This window comes from Calonectris borealis, chromosome 11 (genome assembly GCF_964195595.1).
Source record: "Calonectris borealis chromosome 11, bCalBor7.hap1.2, whole genome shotgun sequence".
Taxonomy (NCBI): Eukaryota; Metazoa; Chordata; class Aves; order Procellariiformes; family Procellariidae; genus Calonectris; species Calonectris borealis.
In genome coordinates this window covers 23,125,702-23,146,103 of record NC_134322.1, presented here as the reverse complement: position 1 = coordinate 23,146,103, position 20,402 = coordinate 23,125,702, and the positions used below count along the sequence as shown (strand labels likewise).

Genomic DNA, 20,402 nt, shown 5'->3' with positions numbered 1-20,402 from the left:
TCTCTGCACTTTGTCATTTCAGGCTGTCATCAAAGAGCAGCTCCAGGAGTCTCATGGACTGTGCGAATATGCAGTCTACGTTCAAGGTATGTCGCAGGAGGCCTCCGAAAGTCTTAATTTTGCTAAAGCAGGTTACTTCTGATTTCAGATACAGTGAACAATAAGAAGGGGAACAGATGATAGAAACGTATACAATTCATACGTAAAAAATATTCGGCTTTTTTTCTGCTTGCTAAGTCTAGTTTTGAAGTTTGTGTTTTTCACATGGATGGGCTGATTAGATTTTCTGTTTTCTCTGTATCGAAGAGTTTGTCACTGGTTCCTCCTTGGACTATGGGCTCTTGGCCTTCAGTTTGTTGGTGTGTGCTTGGGTTGTGTGTTTTCTCTTGCATGTTTTCTCTTAGAGCTGCCTGCCTCAGGTGATTGAGTCACCATCCCTGGAAGTATTTAAAAGACATGTAGATGTGGTGCTTAGGGACATGGTTTAGTGGGCATGGTGGTGTTGGGTTGACGGTTGGACTCAATGATCTTAGAGGTCTTTTCCAACCTTAATGATTCTATGATTGCTGTCTTACTGTTTGCATTAAGTATGGTCTTCCTCTTCTTGTCCTGCCCTCTGTCCCCTAAAAAATGTGCCCCAAAACTTGACGTTGCAATTCAAAGTGTCGTGGTAGAGGACAGCTGAGATTTGTTGGCCAAGGACATACTGCAGCCTGTAGAAGTTGAGGAGGGAAAAATCCAGACTGCATCTTAACGAACAATTTGCCAGCGTTTAAAGCTGCCTTTATTCTAAAGAACAGAATTTTTTCCAAGCAAGCACGAGTCCTTTGCGTGCGTTGTCATTCTGCCCTCAGACACAGCTTCTGCCTTGCAGGGGGAAGGACCAAATGAGCATTGTTATAATATATCTGTACTCCCCCTCCTTTCCCTGTTGTCAGAAAGGCACATTTTTCCTGCAGATAATGGACTAATTTGCCTGGTATACGTTGTCTTACAGCTTTGATATTTCGCTTGGAGGGGAAAATCCAAGAATCTCTTGAACTTTTTCAGACATGTTCCATTCTGAACCCTCGAAGCGCTGACAACCTCAAGCAGGTGGCACGATCGCTGTGAGTGGTGATTTATTGTTTCTCTTTGATGTGCCACCCAGGACCTTTCATGTTTGGTTTTTCTCCCGGGCATCAAGTGAAGTCCCAGGCTGCTTAATTCCAAACATGCTTCCTCCTTATCAACAGTTGAGTTGGCTTCCAGAAGCGTGGGCTACCCTTAAAAGCAGAATCCCTGTTATCTGCCTGGCTGCTATTGTATTTTCTTTTTCTTTGTGCTTTAAGCAAGAGAGGTAACACACTGATTTCTAGCTCCAGAGCTAAGGGTGCTGACTTGAGCTCTGTAAACTTGCCCTGCAGACCCCTTTCTGACTGTGAGTGTCCAGTTAGATCATCTGTCTTTTTCCTTTGAGCCAAAGACGGACTGCAGAGCCTGTGAATTCATTCCTTGCATCTCCAGTAACGTCAAGGAGTGCCTCAGCATCTCGCAGGATTGATGACCTTGGCTCTGAAAGGGAGCAGTGCTCAGATTGTAATATTGCTGAGACTGTAAACTTCCCAGGGCTTTTCAACGGAGGTCTCTGGAGAGCTAGCAAATAGCATAATTTCTCACCGGCAAAGGTGATAGTGGTTGCACAGCAGGGTTTCAGAGCAAGAGAAAATACAAATTGAAATGCTTTCGCAGGTTTCTTTTGGGGAAGCACAAGGCAGCCATTGAAGTGTACAACGAAGCAGCTAAACTCGATGAAAAGGACTGGGTAAGTGTTTCAGTGAGTTGCAGATTATTGTAGTATGCAGATGTTTCTGCAGTTTTATGAAGACAGCTGCAAACTCGTTCCAAGCAGAGGTGAGCTCATGCTGCCTGCAGTCTGAGCAGACGAGGAGCTGCAGGGCTGAGAGGCATTGCCTTTTAGCACAGGCTCACGACCGCGGATGAGCTTCTGCAACGTCTGGTTTAGAGCACAAGAGCAAAGGCATCATTTCCACCTGCAGTCTTGGGGCACAGAGAATCGAGCAACATGTTTGAGCTTTGCAAAGTATCAGTATTAACATAGCCGTATATAGTACAAAGAGTTAAATTACATTAAGGAAAATATGGGAAGTAGCTCCCTGTTTGGAAACCCTCAGTTATCATTAAAACTTGCTTGAATAATTGGGAATCTTTTTGTGATGCAAAACACCATTGAAAAAAATTACCCTCAAACTAGCCGAAAGGGTTACCTGTTACCTACCAAGCATTACCTGTTTTGGCAAAACGTAGGCAAACAGCTACAGAGGCAATAATTAGCTTTTCTGTGTAAGAAGACAAAAAGTGAAGGAAGAGCATTGCAAAGGGAAATGTGTGACAGTGGGTGAGAGGAGAGAGGACATGGCTTGCAGGTAGCTGTGGGCAGCCTTCTGCAGGTGACTGTTTTGCCTGCAGAAGTTTTATTTCTAAGATAGACTTGCTACATGTGATCTCATTCCCTAAGACATCAGGCACTCGCTGACTTTAGCTGTACTTTTGGTGCTCAATACGTCTAAAATTCAGGCTTGATACAAGGATACGTTTGGTATTATTCAACTTATCCTGTGCCAGACAACTCAGAAAGCTTTTATACCGTGGGTCTTGTTTCAAGTCTGCATTCCCTTAGCTAACCAAGCTACCTGCGGTATGTGCTTTGCATGACTATAACCCTATTTGCAACCACAGCAGGCAGACTTCAGTGGGTATTTTGATTAGTTATTTCCCATACCTGGCTCAGCACTGGAAGTGGAGCCAGCCTGTGCGCTTCCCTTGCACTGTCTCGTTCTGCAAGCCGCAGTAACCAGGAGTTACTGACTCATTACTGTTCTCCACAGTTGGCGAGACCGTGTGGAAGAAAATATCATTCTAAGAGGGGAAATAAGAGAGTTTCCTCTTAAAGGTCAAAGCTGTCTAAACTGATGAAGCAGTGAAATGCTCACCAGAATAGAAATGAGGAACTGGTGGACCTTGTATTTCAACTCCCCAAGATGTGCCAGAGTGGGGAAGGTGGCAAGTAGCTTGTCTGTTAAACTATTGGTGATGAATTAGAGGCGTGATTGTTCCCTACAGTGTCACGGGAGTGTTTAGGATCCCTAGGTCATCTTCCTACTCTGTTGCAAGATTGTTTAAGATGCCAGAGGGATATCAGCCCTTCTGGTGCTTGACTTTTATTTTAGAAAGTTAGGCACATCTTCAAATTTTGTCGAGCTGGGTGCAGCATTGAGCATATCCTAATGACTGTACAGCTAGATTGAGAACCACCCAGAAGGGCAACTGATCTAGCTTCAGAGGTCTCCCTGGGAACTGAGTCACATCTCAGTGAAGAAACCAGTCTTTGCTCCTCGTTCTCCGAAGAGACCATTGTCATCTCTGTGTTTTTTGTCTTGGTGGCCTGTAGTCTTTTGCGTACAATCACAGTTAAGCAACTCGAATTTATAAGTTTACTTGCTCTACAAAGCCAGAAGCGTGTGGGCAGGCACAGGGGTCTCCCCATCCAGGTCAGTGATGACCGTTGTCCCTGGCACAGATTATGCGGCATGTATCTCAAACCTCATGCCGCTTTGGTTTTGTTTGTGGTTTGTTTTTTTTTTCGTACAGGAGATCAGCCACAACCTGGGTGTGTGCTACATGTACCTGAAACACTTCAACAAGGTAATGCAAATGCTTGTCTTATCTACCTGATAAATGGGAAGCAGGGTTCCCAGAAATTTCACTTTCTTTGGTAGTTTGAGATGGATCCTTTGCAGTGATAGGTATCAAGGAAGTTTTTTGCCTCAGCATTTGTTTCTGGGAGCAAAAGTTTGTGATCTGTCTCTGTGTTCATTTGCATGTTGAAGTACTTTGAGTCAGCTGCAAGTTAGTGAAGTTGGATAAGAGTGAAACTGAGGTTAGCCTTGTTGCTGGCCAGGAGGCTTTTTCTGAACTAGGATTTTTCAGACAGCATTTCTGTTTTTAAAAGGAGTGTTTGAGAAACCTCAAAGAGCTGCCTCAAACTAGACAGAAAACCAGCTGTGCTCCAACAAGAGCAGCTTCTGTTTCCGAGCCTTTTAAAACCAGAGCCATAAACGGTGGTGGTTTTGTGAGGAGCAGCAGTCCAGAGAGCATGGTGGTTCCATCTTCTTGAAGAGAAGTGTGATGGTAACGACCCAAACTGTTTCCCCAGCATACAGCTCAAACTGCTGCACCTCGTGCAGAGAGTTTCTGAAGAAAAACTTGCTGCCCCTTGAGTCTGGCAGGATTCAGAGAGAAGAGTTATGGGGTTTGTTTGCTGGAGGTGCAGCAGGCACCTCTTTTCCTCCATGGCAAGGATTTGCTCCTGTGTCTGAAGCTCCTTTTGCACCAAGCCTGGAGCAAAAGTCGCCAAAGAGCATAGCTGCAGTGTGGGCAGCACTTTATTAGCTTTGTAAAAAAACTTCTTGGAAGCTTGAAACGGAGTTTTGTTCCGAGGTCTGAGCATGCCATTCCCAGCTCCTCACTTAACCCTCCCCTCGGTGCTCGTGGTGAGCACTGAGCTGTCTCTGATCCTGTGGGGTTACTTTGTAAGGGAAAAAACAGCATTTAGAAAACTTTTGTTCCCAGTTTGGACCAACTGCTCCCTGCTGCTTTTTCTGGGGGAGTTCTGTGGCCCTTGCAGCAAACCCCTGCCGCGTTCCCTGTTCGAGGCATTGCTGTAAAGCAAGAAGCTCTGGAGCATAGGTTCATACTTGGGATTTGTGGTCTGCAGTAATGCCTTCCAAACTGGAACCTGCTGACTCCTCAGCTTTTCCATAAGTCTGAGATGTACTGGTCACCCTGGGCAGCAATACTTCCCTGAGGATGTCTAAAATGTAACAAAGCCCTGGGAGACCACTGTCTCTTCAGTTGGCTGGTGGTAACAAATATCCCGTATTGCAGAGTTCCACTACTGTGTCGGCATTTCTCATTCTAATATATCACGTGTTCAGAGACAGCAAACATACTTTGCTGTCCTGCTGGCTAGGCCTGAGGAAGTAAGAGGAAGACATGCTTCAAAGTGTCTGCTGTTGGAGGGGATCGGTGTGTGCCTGACAAGAGCTGATTCGCTCCTCTTGTTTGCTTGGCAATCCACGCTCATTGCTGGAGTAAGCATTTTAGCGAAGAATAAACTGTAGTGTACCTGTTAACCTAACAAATCTGGAGATTCCCTCAAACCAAACAAATTCAAATACAGGAACGGGCCCGTGCTCCTCTCCCCCTTGGAAGGTCATTGCTTCTTGCCTTGGCTTGAAGCACGCCATATTGCCTTCCTCTGTCCCTAAAAGCGCGCGGCTCCTGGTGCAGAACTTGTTTCAACAGTTAGCTGGGCTGGGTTTTGCTAGCAGGGTTCTCCGAGCTCAGGGGGTGTTAGCTGTTCCCTTGCGCTAGCTCTTGGGGATTGCTCTTGGGCTGTTGCTTCACTGAGGACTCTGTAATCACTTTTTTTTTTTAATTCTCTGTGGTTGTGTGTTTAGGCACGAGACCAGCTAAACAATGCCCTGGAGCTCAACAGACATGACCTGACTTACATGATGCTGGGGAAAATTCACCTATTGGAGGGGGAGATGGATAAAGCCATTGAAGTCTATAAGAAAGCTGTAGAGTAAGAATATATCCTTTTTTCTATCTGCCCATGTCCCATCCTATGCCACGAGAAATTTGATTGGTGTCCCAGATCTGAATTGAGGACATGATTAAAAAGCTAACGGTAATTATAGTGTCTCTGTGCAAAGCTGGCACTTTCAAGCTCTTCAGCTGTCTCTGCTCTCAGCTGTAGTCCTCCTCCTGCTGACAATGTGTCAGGGAAGAAGGTAGCTGTTTGAAGGTCTGCCAAAAAAAAGTGGAAAAACAAATGGACAGAGATGCCTGGGAGCAAACCTATCCAAAACTAACTTCATAAATCCCAAAGGTTTATCTACCAAAAAGAATCTAACCTCAGGTGTCTCTTTAACCCTGATTGTCTGTCAAAAATCAGTTGCTGGGTTTCACATACTGTTTTCACTTGGAGTGATTTGTGTTTGAAAGCGTGGGAGTAGACAGACTAGAGATGGGTTGGTGCACGGTGAGTTTCTCCCACCCTGTCACTGTTTCTCAGTACCGATCTATCTTGTTTTAGGGCATTCCTGAGCATCTGATTTACCAATGCTTTTAAAATGTAGTTTTGTAATGGAGGCAAACGCTAAAGAAAAGCAGGAGCATGTTGGAAGCCACTGGAGGATCTACATTTTGTACTGGCTCTTTTCACATACTGTTTTGCTTTTGGCTGCTGTGTGACAGTATATTGGGTTGGGTAGACACTTGGACTGATCTAGAATGTTTATTATGTAAATAATCCTTGCTAAGCGTCTTACCAGGTTTATATATCTTATCTCAGTGCTCCCCTGCCTTCCCTTCTTCCTCACTCCTCACTTTCTTTTTTTTTTGTTCTCATCTGCCTATTACGTTTTGCCTGCTGTTACCAGCTCCGGGATAGTCTGAGGTTGCTCCGTGTTTATATACCACCGGGCACAGGTGGTCTTGTTCTGGCTGAGATTTAAAGGTGCCTATGTGATTGTACATATTAGATTTCTTAAGTCTTGATAGCAGGGACTTCTGCTGTCAAGGTGAGTGAGGCCACAAATACAGTGTCTCTTTCTGCTTTTTCTTTTCTTTGTTGTTTTCATCCTATTTATTTCTTCAAAAGCTTCTGGGAACGGGGATGCTTTTAAAAGGCTTCACAACGTTGCTGTGTGAACGCCAGACTAGCAGTGAAGGTTTGGGAGTTGCATATAGTAACTGAAAGCCCTCGGGACATAGTTTTTCAAGCTTCTTCGTGCTGAATGGAGCCAGGGATACATTAACAGGTAGTGCCTGTCTGAGCACTCTGGTCTGTGGGCTGCAGGGTAGCACAAAGCCGTGGTGAGCAGTCCACAGCTGGTCTGTGAAACCAGGTTTGTAATCTTTTTATAGGATGAATTAAAAGTCTGATGATGAATGTGTGTAGAATCCATCAGAAATGCTGAGGATTGCCTACATGGCCCAAGAGGCTTGGGATGGATTTACAGAGTGGTTTGTGGGAGACGGTGGAAAATCCCATTTTGTATTTCCAGGTCACTGATGCAGACTCACTTTGAAGCTTAACAAAACCACGTTATTTTATTATGTATCCAGATCTATTTTACTGAGCTATGTTGACTTCTCATTTATATCTAGAAGACATTTTGAAAGCTTAGGTGTAATATTGTTCAGAGGAAGTTCCCATGATGGCAATTGTTCTAATATTTGCATTTAATAATAACTGTTAATGTCCTGGAGTGATACTAGTATAATGTAGCATCGTAATTCCATGTTCTGTTTTTACCTTGTTCTAGAAGGGCTAATAAACAACGCAGCTCTCTGGCTTTTGTACTACAGGTTTTCTCCAGAAAACACAGACCTCCTTACAACACTGGGGCTACTTTACTTGCAGGTACTGAAGACTGTTAGCTATTGCATGAACTTAATTATTTTCAAAATGACCAAGGTTTTTTTTTCTATAGAGTTAATTTCTCTCCACCTTCCTGTGACTTGCACACATTTCTCTAAAGACTGCATTTAACATGACAGAGCTTGCTTTTCTGTATCTTCTTTTTTCTTTTTGCTGCTAAAAGCAAGTTGATTTCCTGGACCTGAGCCAGGAATTCTGTTTGGCAACTGCCCTAATTCTGTTATAAATCCTCCAAGTACAACAAAACATGACTAGGTTCTTCTGGAGCTCCAGTTGCTTCTGGAGCAGAAGTCTAGCAAATTATTCTCCTACAAAAGCAGCCATGAAATTGTTAGTGTTAATGCACCATAGAAGAAAATCAGAGTCGATTTAAATAACAAAGACATGCTTATCACTTGGGTCTGTAAAATGTATAGGAAGGACCATCTGATTATTCCAAAAGTAAGCTTCCCAAAGAGTGAACAAGCAAAGAAGAATAGGCAGTAGTGCCTGAAAGGATTGATGGGCTAGAAAACTTGCACCGAGTGCTGATTCGGAAAGATCCTTAAGCATTTCCCTAATCGTTTAGATGCTCAAGAATAACATGTAGATCTTGAAAAAAATTGCCTTGCTCTAGAGATAGGGAAATTCAACAGGAGCCTCGGATGTCTTAATTGGGTAAGTGTGGATTCAGAAGGGAGTATGACATGGGAAGGGCGATCTGTAAGATAGAAGTAGTGTGAGTAAACATTCGCCCTGTGAATTTAGCCCCCAGGTCTCTGGGCTGTGATTCATTTGTTCAGTTTGTCATGTCTCTCTGGATACGTACTCACCTCAGGAGCTTTAAAGATGCTTCTATAGCGTTCCCACTTGCTATTAATTACAGAAGGCGCTGGACTCTGATGCATCAGTGTAATTGCTGGAGTGACAGATGGGCTTCTCATCAATTTTTGTGACCAGAAAAGGACGCCAGTATCCAGAATTTTATCCTGTTTGGACTGGTACAATTCTGGCATAACTCAATTGAAAACAATAGGATTTAAGGGGTTCTAAGCAGTCACGTGCTTATATATGGACACAGTCGTGCCCACTAACACTTGCCATCCATTAGAAGATAAGGGGAGACTTCTTCCCATGAAAAGAGTGCCCTGGGGAGTGAGGAGTTGTGGTGAGGGAATCGAGGATGTGCAGAGTAGCAATCTGTGGCCTCTTTTCTGGAAGAGAGGAAGGAGCAGAGGAGTATCAACCCAGAGCTCGCTCCTGTACAGAAAGGTCAGAGCACAAACTATATGGAAAACTTTGTTTTGGTCAGAACAGCGAATCCAGCCCAGCAAAATAAATTTTTAGAATCTGTTTTGTAAATTTTCAAACAAGAACATGTGTGTGTAATGGGAGCACTGTAAAATTCACTTTTCTGAATATTTGTTTTAACTGAACCGGAAATTCTAGTGCCCTAAAAGCATGTGTTCTCCTTCTTAAACCCCCTTATTCCTGAATTTCTGATTTTTACTTCTTTTCCCAGCTTGGGGATTACCAGAAGGCTTTTGAACACCTTGGAAACGCGCTTACTTACGACCCAGGCAACTACAAGGTATGAGGAATGGAAACGAACCAGCTGAATGATGATGAGACACCTCTTAAAGCTAATTCCAATATCAGAGATTTGCCATCTATAACCAGGGTCTTAGCCTGGAGAGGCTGAAGAGGATCATGCCCAGAAAGCTTTCTCCGAAAAACATTTCTGGGACCTTTCCCTGGGTAGGGAGTGGGATGTGTGCGGAGGTAGGGAAAGGGGAGCAGGCAGAATATGGGATGTCAAATTGATCCCTTTGGTTTTTAATCTGAAGTCGCAAAAAAATTAAAACAAATGGAATTTACTTTGCAAGGAAAATGTTCTAGACATTGTTTCAAAAATCCCAAGAGCTCTTCCTGGGTCCCTGTGACTCCTAGGCACGGAGCACAGATACAAGTGCTATTCCATTATATTATTCTCCCATCTGCTAATAACTCTGCCTGTGCTTCCAACTGTCGTATACAAATGTGACTTTTCCTTGGCGCTGGTCTGGAAGGCCGAGCTCGGCATCTAGGTTTCATTCCTGACTGTGAAACTGCTTCCCTTTTTAGCCATGTTACTTCATTTCTCTCTGCCTCTTTTTCCTTCTGTACAATGTTAACGATGTAGAGTATTGAAATGTGGAGTTGACAAATGATGTATGAATGCAAGCCGAATGTTATTGTGAAAACACCTTTACACATACAAATTTTACTTGTCACTGTGAAATATTATAAAGGGCTTAACTAGTGTGGTTTAAATATAGTGTGTTGCAATCACTTGCTTTTTTCCCCCCATGCATATTTCCATTAATTTGCAGTATCAACCAGTCAGTGTGAACTAGGCTAGCTTTGCTGCATATGTCTTGCTTGCATATGTTTTACTCTCCAGTTAACTTGCACCAGAACTGTTTCTATCTGTGCTTGCTGGTAAAAAGAAACCATTAGCGCATAGATCTTCTCAGAGAGTCAGACTCTAGGAGATACTACTGTCACCCCAAAACTTGTCATGTTGCACTATTTCCGAGACAGTTATGATCGAGATGATGCAGGAAGGAGTGGACTCGAGTCCCTTCTTTACCTTGTCTTCTGCTATATGTCGGGAGATTCTAGAGTCCCCATCTGCGCCCCACTGTTGGTCTTGGCAGCCCCTAGAAGAAAACACCTGAGAAAGTTAAATGGTTGCTCTGGAGATGGCTTTAGTTTATTAATTTTGTCCTGTTGTCGTCTTGCTATATTTGGGGAAATGCAGCTCCTCAGCTGGTCGCTTGTCTTCTCTCAAAGGCTACCTTGGCGGCTGGCAGCATGATGCAGGCCCATGGAGATTTTGACGTTGCCCTCTCCAAATACAGGGTGGTAGCCAGCACTGTCCCTGAAAGCCCCCCGCTGTGGAACAACATTGGGATGTGCTTCTTCGGGAAGAAGAAATATGTAGCAGTAAGTTTCTGGTTTCCTTTCTTTTTTCATCTTTTTTCATCTGTAGCTAACTTCATGCAAGAACAAGATTCCCTTTGTGGCAGAGACAGGAGGTGTGTTCTGGGTGGGCTGTGTTACAGCACGCTTATTCCTTTTTTGAAGGCCATCAGCTGCCTGAAGCGGGCAAACTACCTGGCTCCCTTTGACTGGAAGATCTTGTACAATTTGGGGTTAGTCCACCTCACGATGCAGCAGTACGCATCTGCTTTCCACTTCCTCAGCGCTGCCATCAACTTCCAGCCCAAGATGGGAGAGCTGTATATGCTCCTTGCAGGTATACAATGCTCTGTTGTCCAGCTCCAGTGAATATCCAGCTTAGGGGATGCAACATTATAGAGACAGAAAGTTTGGGCTGAAGTAAACAAATATTGGATAAAGACTATACTAAGAAGCTGTTCCCCAGTAGGTCACTGACAGGTGTAAAGTCTGAACAGTCTGTTCTCTCTCTGTGGTGAATAGGAAGGTTAAATTGCAGTCAGATCCAAATTAAACATTAGAAAAGACTTTCTACATGTAAGAGTTTGGGTTTGGGTTGCCTAAGGAGTGGGTGTGGATTTCCAGCACTGGGATCGAGTGAGACAAGTATTTGTCAGAAGTGACATTAGCAGCAGTCCAGGCAACCCTGCTAGCACCTATTTATTTTACGATGTAATGACATTCAGAATTGTCCTAAAAATGAAGTCCTTGTGAAGCATCAACTTGTGTGTGTACATTTTGCTTCGGTACAGTTGCTCTGACAAACCTTGAAGACGTTGAAAATGCAAAACGTTCCTATGAGCAAGCTGTGGCACTGGACAAGTAAGTCTTCGTCGGCTGTCAGTTGTTTGATCGCGTTGCTTTGCCTCCCTCGCCTGGTTTCCTTTGCGTGCTTTGTCCTTCTGTCTACTTTGACCCTAAATGGTTTGCGATAGGGAAATGTTTTTATTCCTTCAGCTGTGCAAGTCACTGTTTTAAAACCACCTTTTTTTTTTTTTTTTCTTTTTTTTTTAAATTCAGGTCAGCTCTGAAAAGTGAAAGGGAAATTTTGTTTCAGTCCAACCCAAAGCTGGTTTTTATTTTGCTGTTTAGTTAGTGAGTCAGTGGTGATAACTTTGGATTCCAGGCCACCTTCCAGTGAATATTTATGCACAGCAGAGCAGTTTCGATAGAAGAAAACCAATCATCCCAGAATATTTTGTAACCCAAAATTGGAGCACTGTGCGGAGCAATGAGAGGCTTGGGATAAAGCCTGTTCTTAATTGGGCAGAGGGAAGATTTTAGCTGGGAGAACGTGGGCAAGAAGCTAGTATAAAGCATATAAAAGGGCAGCAGTGTAGCCCTTCCTCCTCCATTTTGTTAACAATGTCTGTGTTTGCAATCTGACTCTTAAAATCAGAGCGCTTGGTTTCAGAAATGTTAAAATGAACCTTGCAGTATTTCATTGTTTCAGTCAGAAAAACAAATTTGTCTCAAATTTATGAATAGTTTTGGATCCCTGGGTCTGCTTTTCTTTACCTTCTTTTTTCCTTTTCAGATTTTAACTAGTAGGTGATTAGATGGTGATTTTTCTCCCCAATTTACTGTCAATATTTGCATACTTACAGCAGCCAGCACAGTGCTCCTGAACCCAGGAGTCTATGTTGGCAACAGAGCTGTGGCCAAAACACTCTTTCCATCTGCAGTGGCCACCACAAGGTGGCATGAGAAGGTGCTGGTCCCTTTTCCTCTGTCCTCTCTAACCTATGTGCACTGGCCAGGCCCAATTTTGGGAATTCTGGAAGTTCCTAAACCCATTAGAAAGGGCAGCAGGTTTCAAAAAACAGCGTTTGACACTGTAGTGCAGTTCTCTTTGCGAAGAGGCGCTGTAAATGCTCTCAGATGTTTACTGGGAATTACACGGCTTGCGTGCCAGAGCTCTTGAATCCGTTAGCCCTGCAGAGCCAGCACACGTCTGGCACTGACGTTCTTCCTACTTATGCATCAACAGAATTACAAAGCAGGTTTAAATATCACTTCTACATCGGTTTCAAACGTCAGTAGGTCTGTGCAACCTCCCCAGAGGAACCGAACCTGTGCAAACTATGGTCAAAGATTTATAAATGTATTGCTGTGCGAGAGCATTTTGCAATTATGCATCGGTCATTCCTGCCAACATCACTGGCTAAATCCAGTCGACTCCTTTGCCTGGCTTTGCTAATCAGCCCTCCATGCCTAGCAAGGCGGTTTGCTCAGGCTGCTTAGTCATGAGTTTGTGTGCTTTGGTCAAAGAGAAGGAATAGAAATTTAGCTCTACAACTTTGCCTAAATATTTGGCACTACTATGATGCTACAGCTATATAGTCTTACCAGGAAAATAAAACCTCATCAAAGCAAAAATGAACGCCAACTGCCAGGGACTGCTGGGAGGAATATCCGGACTTAGTTAGGCTTGTTCAGCTGACATGTTGTATATTTTAGACAGTTATTGTGTGGCTGAATCCATGTCCCCACAGGCTTTCTTTGCTGGCATATTATGAATGGTTTGGCTGGGGTGAAGGTAGCAGTGTTTGTTTCCATTGCCATAAATACTTTTATAGCAGCGCTGTGACATTTGGCCTGGGTGCCGTGCTGGGGTCTGGAATGGAAAGCTTGTTGGAAAAATCTTTAAAAAAAGGTGTTTCTTCTTAGTACTGGTTCTAGCTCCTAGTCGTCCTTTCTTTCTGTGGTTATTTAGCTATTGATTTTTTTCTAACAGTCATATTGCTGCTCAGCTCTTGAAGGCAAATTAGCTTTATAAGGTTTAATTAATTTTAAAACTTGCTGTTCCCAGATCTGTCTGATCTCTTCAGAGTTTTGTTGTGTGGGTTTGGTTTTTTGTATTTTCTTTTTTGGCTTTTTTTTTTTTGGGGGGCAAAGAGACGGGGTTTTGATTATTCCAAAGGAAACATTACTTCCTTTGCTTTGGCAAAGACAGCGAGGAGGGGTTTTTTTATGGCGAGGTCAGTGTTCCAGTTCCTCAGTTGAAGGAAAACCAATGGTTATAAATGTTATCAGATTTCTTCTAATAGTCGTCTTTCTTGCAGCGCTCTCATGTGACTTACCAAGGATGGACAGTCGTGGCCTGCAGATGACACTTCCTATTTATTGAACAGTGTTGGCAGAAGCCTTCCCTTCTGCACTTTTCACAAAGGATGCTCTCTCTGTCTTGCCCCCCCAGGCGTGGGTGCTGCAGTCCTTGGATGGCTCCAGTTATCTCTGCCAGACTCCAGGAGAGGGCACCAGCCCCTCGCTCACGTTTATTGAGCAAACTACAAAGCATCTCTCCCCGGCCTGTGTGCAGTGATACGTGTATGTGGCTCCTCTGCAGGGAGCTGTGGTTAGAGAGTGCTCTGCCGTGCACCCCTCAACAGCACGTCCCCTGTTCTGGCCAAATGCAACCTCTGCTCTTCCAGGTCTCATCCTGCAGCCCGGATGAGCCGAGCGTCTGCATGAGCTCCCGTGCTGGGGCCGGTGACCCTCTTGCATGTCATTTCTTTGTCAGACAATACAGATGCATTTTGCTTCTCTGAAATAAGGGTGCAGTTCAGACTGCTAAAGAATGGTCAGAGCACTTCGCTGAGTGTGGCTTGTGAGGCAATTAAGGATCAGGTCTCGGAGAGCTTCTCTTGTCAGTCACAGAGCCAAGGGACTCAGCTCACTCTTCCTCTCTGGCTGAGTTTGCTCACTCTCCTGGCTATGCCAGAAGAAAATATGGAGCAATTCTGCCTTTTTGAAATCTTCATATGCTGTTCTGCATCAGGAAGGGAGGCAGGACTGCACAGGGTAACAGTGGTGTTGGTGCTGGTCTCCTCTTCGAGTCCTTTGTTAATAGGTATCACCTGCTGTTTCTCTATAACAGTACGTACAATTATACATGCTTTTACTGAGTGAACGAGAGAGAAGTGAGGAAAATGAAATGTCAACAGCATGTTCTGTAGCATGTTGGGTTGTAAAATACAATCAGTAAGCATGAGTCTGTTCCACAGCTCTGTCCCACAACAAGCTGCTCCCCTACAAATTGGGAGAGCTGTGAGAGCCCGAGATAAGTCAGAGCAGAGATCAGCTTCCACAGTACGATGGAAGCCCCCGCCACTGCTCTACCTGCCCCAGGAGCAAGGGGCTGGGAGACCAGGCACTTCCTACAGGCAGTCCTGAGGCGGTCCCCAAGTGCAAAGAACTGGCTGTTGCAGAGAAGAGCCTTGCAGGGGGTGAGGCAATCAGCAAAGTTGTTTATATTGTCACTGACACTGGGATGCTTCGCTGAGCCCAGGCACCGGGTCTCTCGCCAAGCACGTGGGGCTCTGTCGTGTTCCCAAAGGACTCTGGCTGTGCAGCCCCTCATCTGCTTCAGGGTCAGAGTGCCCCATGGCTCGTCTGTGCCATGGTGTCTCCAGCTTTGCTGCTTGGGCACATCTTAGCGTTATTCAAGTCGGGATAAGCGTTCCGACAGTGAACACGATGTATTCTGTGTGTTTGCTGCAGGTGCAACCCCCTCGTCAACCTGAACTATGCTGTCCTGCTGTATAACCAGGGCGACAAGAAGGGAGCCCTCTGCCAGTACCAGGAGATGGAGAAGAAGGTCAATGCAGTGAAGGAGAGCAGTACTCTTGACTTTGACCCTGAGGTACGTGCCTAACAGTTGTCAGTGGGAACTAAGTAGCCACGCTAAGGCTGGCAACAAACGAGGAGAAATTTGACTTTGGAGTCCAATTATTAGGAAAAAATTCTGCTTACAAAATTTTCCAAGTAGAGCAGTCGCCTGCTGGGAGCTGCTTGCTTCATTTCTGCTCTTTGAAGCCCAGTTCTTCAATCAATACACAGCAAGACAAGATTCCCTCTTAATTAAGGGAATGAATTAGCGGAGATGTTTCCCTCGAGCACCAAGCCAGTAGCCAGCTCTGCACAGCTCTCGTTTTTTGTTGTTGTTGACTTTATTGTTGTCTGAAGTGTTCCTGTTTACAATGATCTCCTCTTTTTGCTTCCGGAGAAGATGGTGGAGGTTGCCCAGAAGATGGGAGCTGCCCTGCAGGTTGGGGAGAGCCTGGTCTGGACGAAGCCTTCTAAAGAGTCTAAATCCAAGCAGAGAGCTGCTCCGTCAGGGAAATCCTCCAGCACTCAGCAGCCTTTGGGCTCTAACCAGGCCCTGGGTCAAGCCATGTCCTCAGCTGCAGGGTATGGGAAAACCGTGCAGCTTCCCACAGGTACTTCTCTTTTGCTTCTCTTTAAAGTAGAACTGTGGGAGGGGAGACAAGAAATCTTTCTTCCTTTGAGTACAGAGTTACAGCACCTGTTTAGGAAGGCATTGACTTGCTTACACAGTAGTGATGTCAGTATTTGGTAATAACTTTCCCAGATTTCTGAGTTAAGGAAGCGTGGAAGGAAGATGCTCTCTGTGGTGCATTATACTATCGGGCTTTTGCAGGGGTGTGGCAAGCCAGTAAAGTTTCCCTTCCTGTCTGAGCCACGATGGGCAAGACTCCATTAGCGTGGGATTGAGATCTTGCTCTGGAAAGGAGGTGTTTTCAGAAACCAGACCTCTTGTCTTCCTTTGGAAGAGCCCAGGAGCTGACATGCACAGGCAGGCTGCTGGAGAGAAGGGAAATGATGGGCAATTTTCTGGAGCACTTTATCATTTCTGTTACAAAAATAACTGCAGCTGGATTGCTTTGAAGCTGTCCAGCCAGGTTCCCCCCTTGCAAATGTTGCTGGGTTACCTTCTAGTGTGGGCCACTGGACTGGAGGTTGCTCAGCCTTAGAAGGCTTAGGCCAGTATCTCTATGTGCTGCTTCTTGCTGGGGCTGCATTTCCTGAGCCACCATTCATAGCCTGACCTCCTCTCACCCCTTGGCTTCCGAGGAGGAATGCGCTAGAGGTATTGCTCATCGTGGTGATTTTCTGTCACTCTTAGTCGTGTTTCCTGTGGACTGAGCCAGGAGAGAGGTGGTGTAATCCAGGCCTCTTTCTCTGGCACCCCTAAGGACCTGTTCCATTTCTCATGCGTGGAATAAACTTTCCATGCAGGGAAGTCTTAGTCAAGAAAGCTGAAAAATAAAACATACAGGAGTTTGTGGTTTACCTGAATGACTTTATCATCCACAGCAGAGAAGGGAGCTGGTTCATAACATCAGTTGTCAGCCTAAATCTAAGCATAGAAACAACTTCAGCGTGGAAGTGTCCTGTTTTGATTTTATTCTGTAAGTAGCTATGTTAGCTGCCTGGAAACTTTCCTTGAGTTTGCTAAAACTGTGAACTGAAAACGATACTGTGGTTTTGGCTCCAGCTTGAATATAAACCAGCTTCAGTGGAACTATTTTCCCTTCTAAAGTGTGAGTTAATTCGTAAGTTTGTACTGACTTCTCACGGCAGCCCAGCTGAATGAGATCCTGTACCTTAGCTTCCCTTCAGCAGAACTTTGGGTACTGTAAGGTCTCTGGCTGGATAACTCACAAGAGTTGAGTGCTGTTGATAAGCTAATGCTAGACAGAAGAAATCTGAGAGTAATTAGTAGCTGTGATAGTTCTGCATCTCCGTGCTGCCTGGAAGGGCAAAAAGAATAGACAAAAGACATGTAGCCGTACAGTAACTATAACTGTGTTCTCTCCCCAGGTGCTGGAGCATCAGCTCCACTTGCAAAGCCACCCTCGCTGCCTCTGGAACCAGAACCAGGCTCAGAAACGAGCCCTGAGGAGACCTCGGCACCAACAGCGGCTGAGGAACAGAGGAAAGAAAAGCGCAAGAGCCGGCAGGCAGCGGACTAGGACGGCCTCTGGTCGGGACAGGCAGGTGCAGGAGTATCCCAGCGCTGCCTGCTGACTTGTGGGGAAGGGGACCTGCCTTCTCCCCTGCCCCACGGTGGCTTCACCCCTCTGTCAGTTAGTCTAAATGCAGCTGTTTTCTGTTAATGATTTTAGCACGTGGTCTCTACCTTGTCCCAAGGAGTCATTGCAGTAATCAGAAGAGGTTCCTGCGTAGCTTCTGTTAGTCTGGTCACAGCTTACTACAAGAGACTGGAGGATGGAGATCCATCTCTCCACAGCGTTGGCGGTCTTCAGTGTTTGTGTGTAAGTCCTCCAGAAGGATGCTGAGGCATCCAGTATGTTTAGAAAAGCCAGTAGTAGTGACTTAGCATCCGGGATCCCAAAGAGGATCAAACCCTTCCAGTGGCTGAACTTGTAAGCGGCTGAGGAAGCCCTACGCAGGCTGTCGTAAGGCCAGTGGTAGTACGCTCGGGGAGGGGGCGAGGGTAGCGCACCTCAGGGCAAGTGCAGAACAATAAACCAGGCTCGGGACTAGCACAGCCTGGCTTACTGTGAAACAGGGGCTTGTCACTCCCCGTTTCACAAGGGCGAGACTTTGTAAATGCTTTCTCAAGGCTGAGGAAAGGAGGCTGAAACAGCTGGGAGCTGGTGTTCCCGAGCACAGCAATGTCATGGTCACAGGGCACGAGAGGCACTTTAAAGCCCACACTTTCCTTAGCGGTGGCAGTTGTGAAACACGGGGGAGCTGCGTAGCAAAGGAGAGCTGGTTTGTCTTGAGGCGATCGCTCCGTCAACACCCAGCCCGGTGGAGGATGGATGGCCAAAGCAGACCTGCGGAGCTGGGCTAACAGCACGTGTGTTGGCCAGCCAACTGAGCCGGCTTCTTTAGGACTGTTCATCTTCCCATCCCAGGATCACTCTTTGTATTTCTTGAATCCCACCTATTTTTAAGCATAAGCTTCTATGTGGTAGCTAAGAAAGTTGCAAAGCTGGTCCACGCTTAAGGCAAGTGCTCAGCGGCTGGCTATTCTGGCAGCAGGCTAGCTGCAGCAGCAAAAAAGTCTGCCAAATTCCTAATTGTTTGCTGAGAAACAGGGTAAATGAGCCTCAGTGAAGCTCTGCTCATGTGATTGGAGTTCTTCCTTGAGCATTTGTATTGCCCAGCATGGGGGGAAAGATTGGTTTGCAGGAAAAAAAAAGAGCAAGCCTTTTCAGAAAAGACTATATGGTCAGCTTCAATGCTAAATTTAAACATTTTAGTACGACAGCAGCCATGCTCTGAGTAATTTCGTTATGCCCTCTTTACAGTTGCATTTTAGGAGAAATCATTTACGCTCGCTGCAAGGCAGCAAAGCAGCCCATTGGTGAGCAAGGCAAGGAGTTTCAATGCCCATGTGATACCAGAGATGTTTTGAAAGTTTCTGTCCTTGAACAGCAAAATCTTGGGCTTCCTTTTCTCTGCTACTGTCACTTTGCTGCCTCTGGGATTTATCCAGAGCTTGATACAGGTCCTCAAAACAACTACTTTTGGGAACTAAAGGCGGGACCATCATACTTTACATAAAGAACCAGTAACTGGGTTAAGTCTAGTTTGTCCTTTCCTCCCCTCTGTGTACCGACAAGTACACAAAGCTAACATTGCAGTGGGACTTTCGATCTGAGTTTTCCAAACAAAATGTGTAGCGCTTCCCCAACAAAACTGAAGCTTCAAGGTTCAGTGTATTTGCTGGTCAAGGTACCCAGCTTTTAAAAATGTATTTCCTGCTTTTAGTTCTGCACTGTTGCATTGTATCACTCCATAATTAACAAGTCCAACAGAGCAAGGTTACTAATGAAAACTTCTCTGTATCAACAACGTAAAAGCAGCATGACCAAGGCTCTGGATATGTTAACATCCTTAAGTTGTGCTTTGTGGTTAGCTGCTATTATCCAGAACGGCATTACTGCATCTTTAGAGCGTAACCAGGAACTAAAGTGCTGTCCTACTCCCTGGAGAACACTAAAAGAGTAGGAACCCTTCACTTTCTCCTCTGTTTTGATTGCCAAAACTGCCTGCTTATCTCAAATGTGGCATTTTTTCCAGCTGTCCTCTACCGATGGGTTTTGTATCGGTACAGCTTCAGGGTAGCACTCCTGTAAGGTTTCCCTCGTGCCAGGAGTTGAAGAAAACAGAGGATCTTTTATGGAGCACTGGCAAATTTAAACAAACGAGACAAGAAGCAGTGTAAATCAGATACAGTGCAGCGATTTTATTCACATTAGACTTTTTACACTGAAAGTTACTGCAGCGTAACAGTGCCTGTGAAGAACAGGTTAAGATGGCAGAGCAAGGGTAGGCAGGGCATGGGAACTCTTTACCTCGCCCCCGAAACTTTAGTTCAAGACACTTTTTTCCAATAGGAGTTGATTGCTGTAATCTTTTAGTCTGATCACAAAGGCTTTCAAGCCATGGAGGCTCCAACACAAGAGCAGTGTCCAGAACAGCATGGTTACAGGGAGGTGAGCACCAGCATTGCTGATTCAGGAAGGTTTTCCCCTCTATCTGCTCCTGACCCTTTGTTTTGATTTCACTAGCTGCTGTCCCCTGCCTTCTGCTTGTAAAAAAGAAAAGTGACCTTAGACTGTAGCATTGCGAAACTCCTTTGCTGTATTTGGTAGGTGGGAGCAGCCCTTGTCCCACCGCTGTTCCCAACTTACAGCCCACCAAAGACACAAGGAACAATCAAAGATCTCTCTCCTCTCACCCAGTCCCACTGGTGTAACTTACTACCTTCTTGGCTGTTAGGACGCTTTTATAGGGTAAATGTTACACATTAGTACATAGGGTATGCTACATTTGGAGGTACTGTAAAGGTACTTAAAATAAATACATATTTTGATGAAAAACATATGCAGACAATTAACCAATTCTCCTATGAAAAGAAGCAGCGGCACCTTGTTACTTTCTGGATTTGAACAGAGCAGAAGGGAGCTTCGTGTATGTCCAAGGAAGCATTTTAAAATATGTAAATACAGTTGCATAATAAATAGAACTGCAGTTCCTTGTCCTGTTCCCTCTCCTCCCCCTGGGTATTGTGATGATGGCATTTGCATACAGTAAATTCTTAGTGTCTTTATGGAGAGCTTTT

General features: G+C 45.1%; 1 protein-coding gene across 4 annotated transcripts in view; it reads left to right on the top strand.

The window, feature by feature from the left end:
• BBS4 (Bardet-Biedl syndrome 4) overlaps window positions 1–20,326 on the top strand; it is a 43,881-nt gene extending 23,555 nt beyond the window's left edge. For 2 of the 4 annotated variants that reach the window (XM_075160573.1, XM_075160569.1), the window contains 13 exons: window positions 23–86; window positions 998–1,109; window positions 1,732–1,804; window positions 3,652–3,705; window positions 5,523–5,650; window positions 7,441–7,495; window positions 9,015–9,083; window positions 10,328–10,480; window positions 10,622–10,793; window positions 11,248–11,317; window positions 14,999–15,140; window positions 15,504–15,717; window positions 17,123–20,326. In XM_075160573.1, the coding sequence (XP_075016674.1) occupies window positions 3,682–3,705; window positions 5,523–5,650; window positions 7,441–7,495; window positions 9,015–9,083; window positions 10,328–10,480; window positions 10,622–10,793; window positions 11,248–11,317; window positions 14,999–15,140; window positions 15,504–15,717; window positions 17,123–17,274 (1,179 nt within the window). In that variant the 5' untranslated portion in view covers window positions 23–86; window positions 998–1,109; window positions 1,732–1,804; window positions 3,652–3,681 and the 3' untranslated portion in view covers window positions 17,275–20,326. The remainder of the gene's footprint in view (window positions 1–22; window positions 87–997; window positions 1,110–1,731; window positions 1,805–3,651; window positions 3,706–5,522; window positions 5,651–7,440; window positions 7,496–9,014; window positions 9,084–10,327; window positions 10,481–10,621; window positions 10,794–11,247; window positions 11,318–14,998; window positions 15,141–15,503; window positions 15,718–17,122) is intronic. The other 2 variants (XM_075160570.1, XM_075160572.1) reach the window with 2 other exon arrangements.
• The last annotated feature ends 76 nt before the right edge of the window (window positions 20,327–20,402 follow it).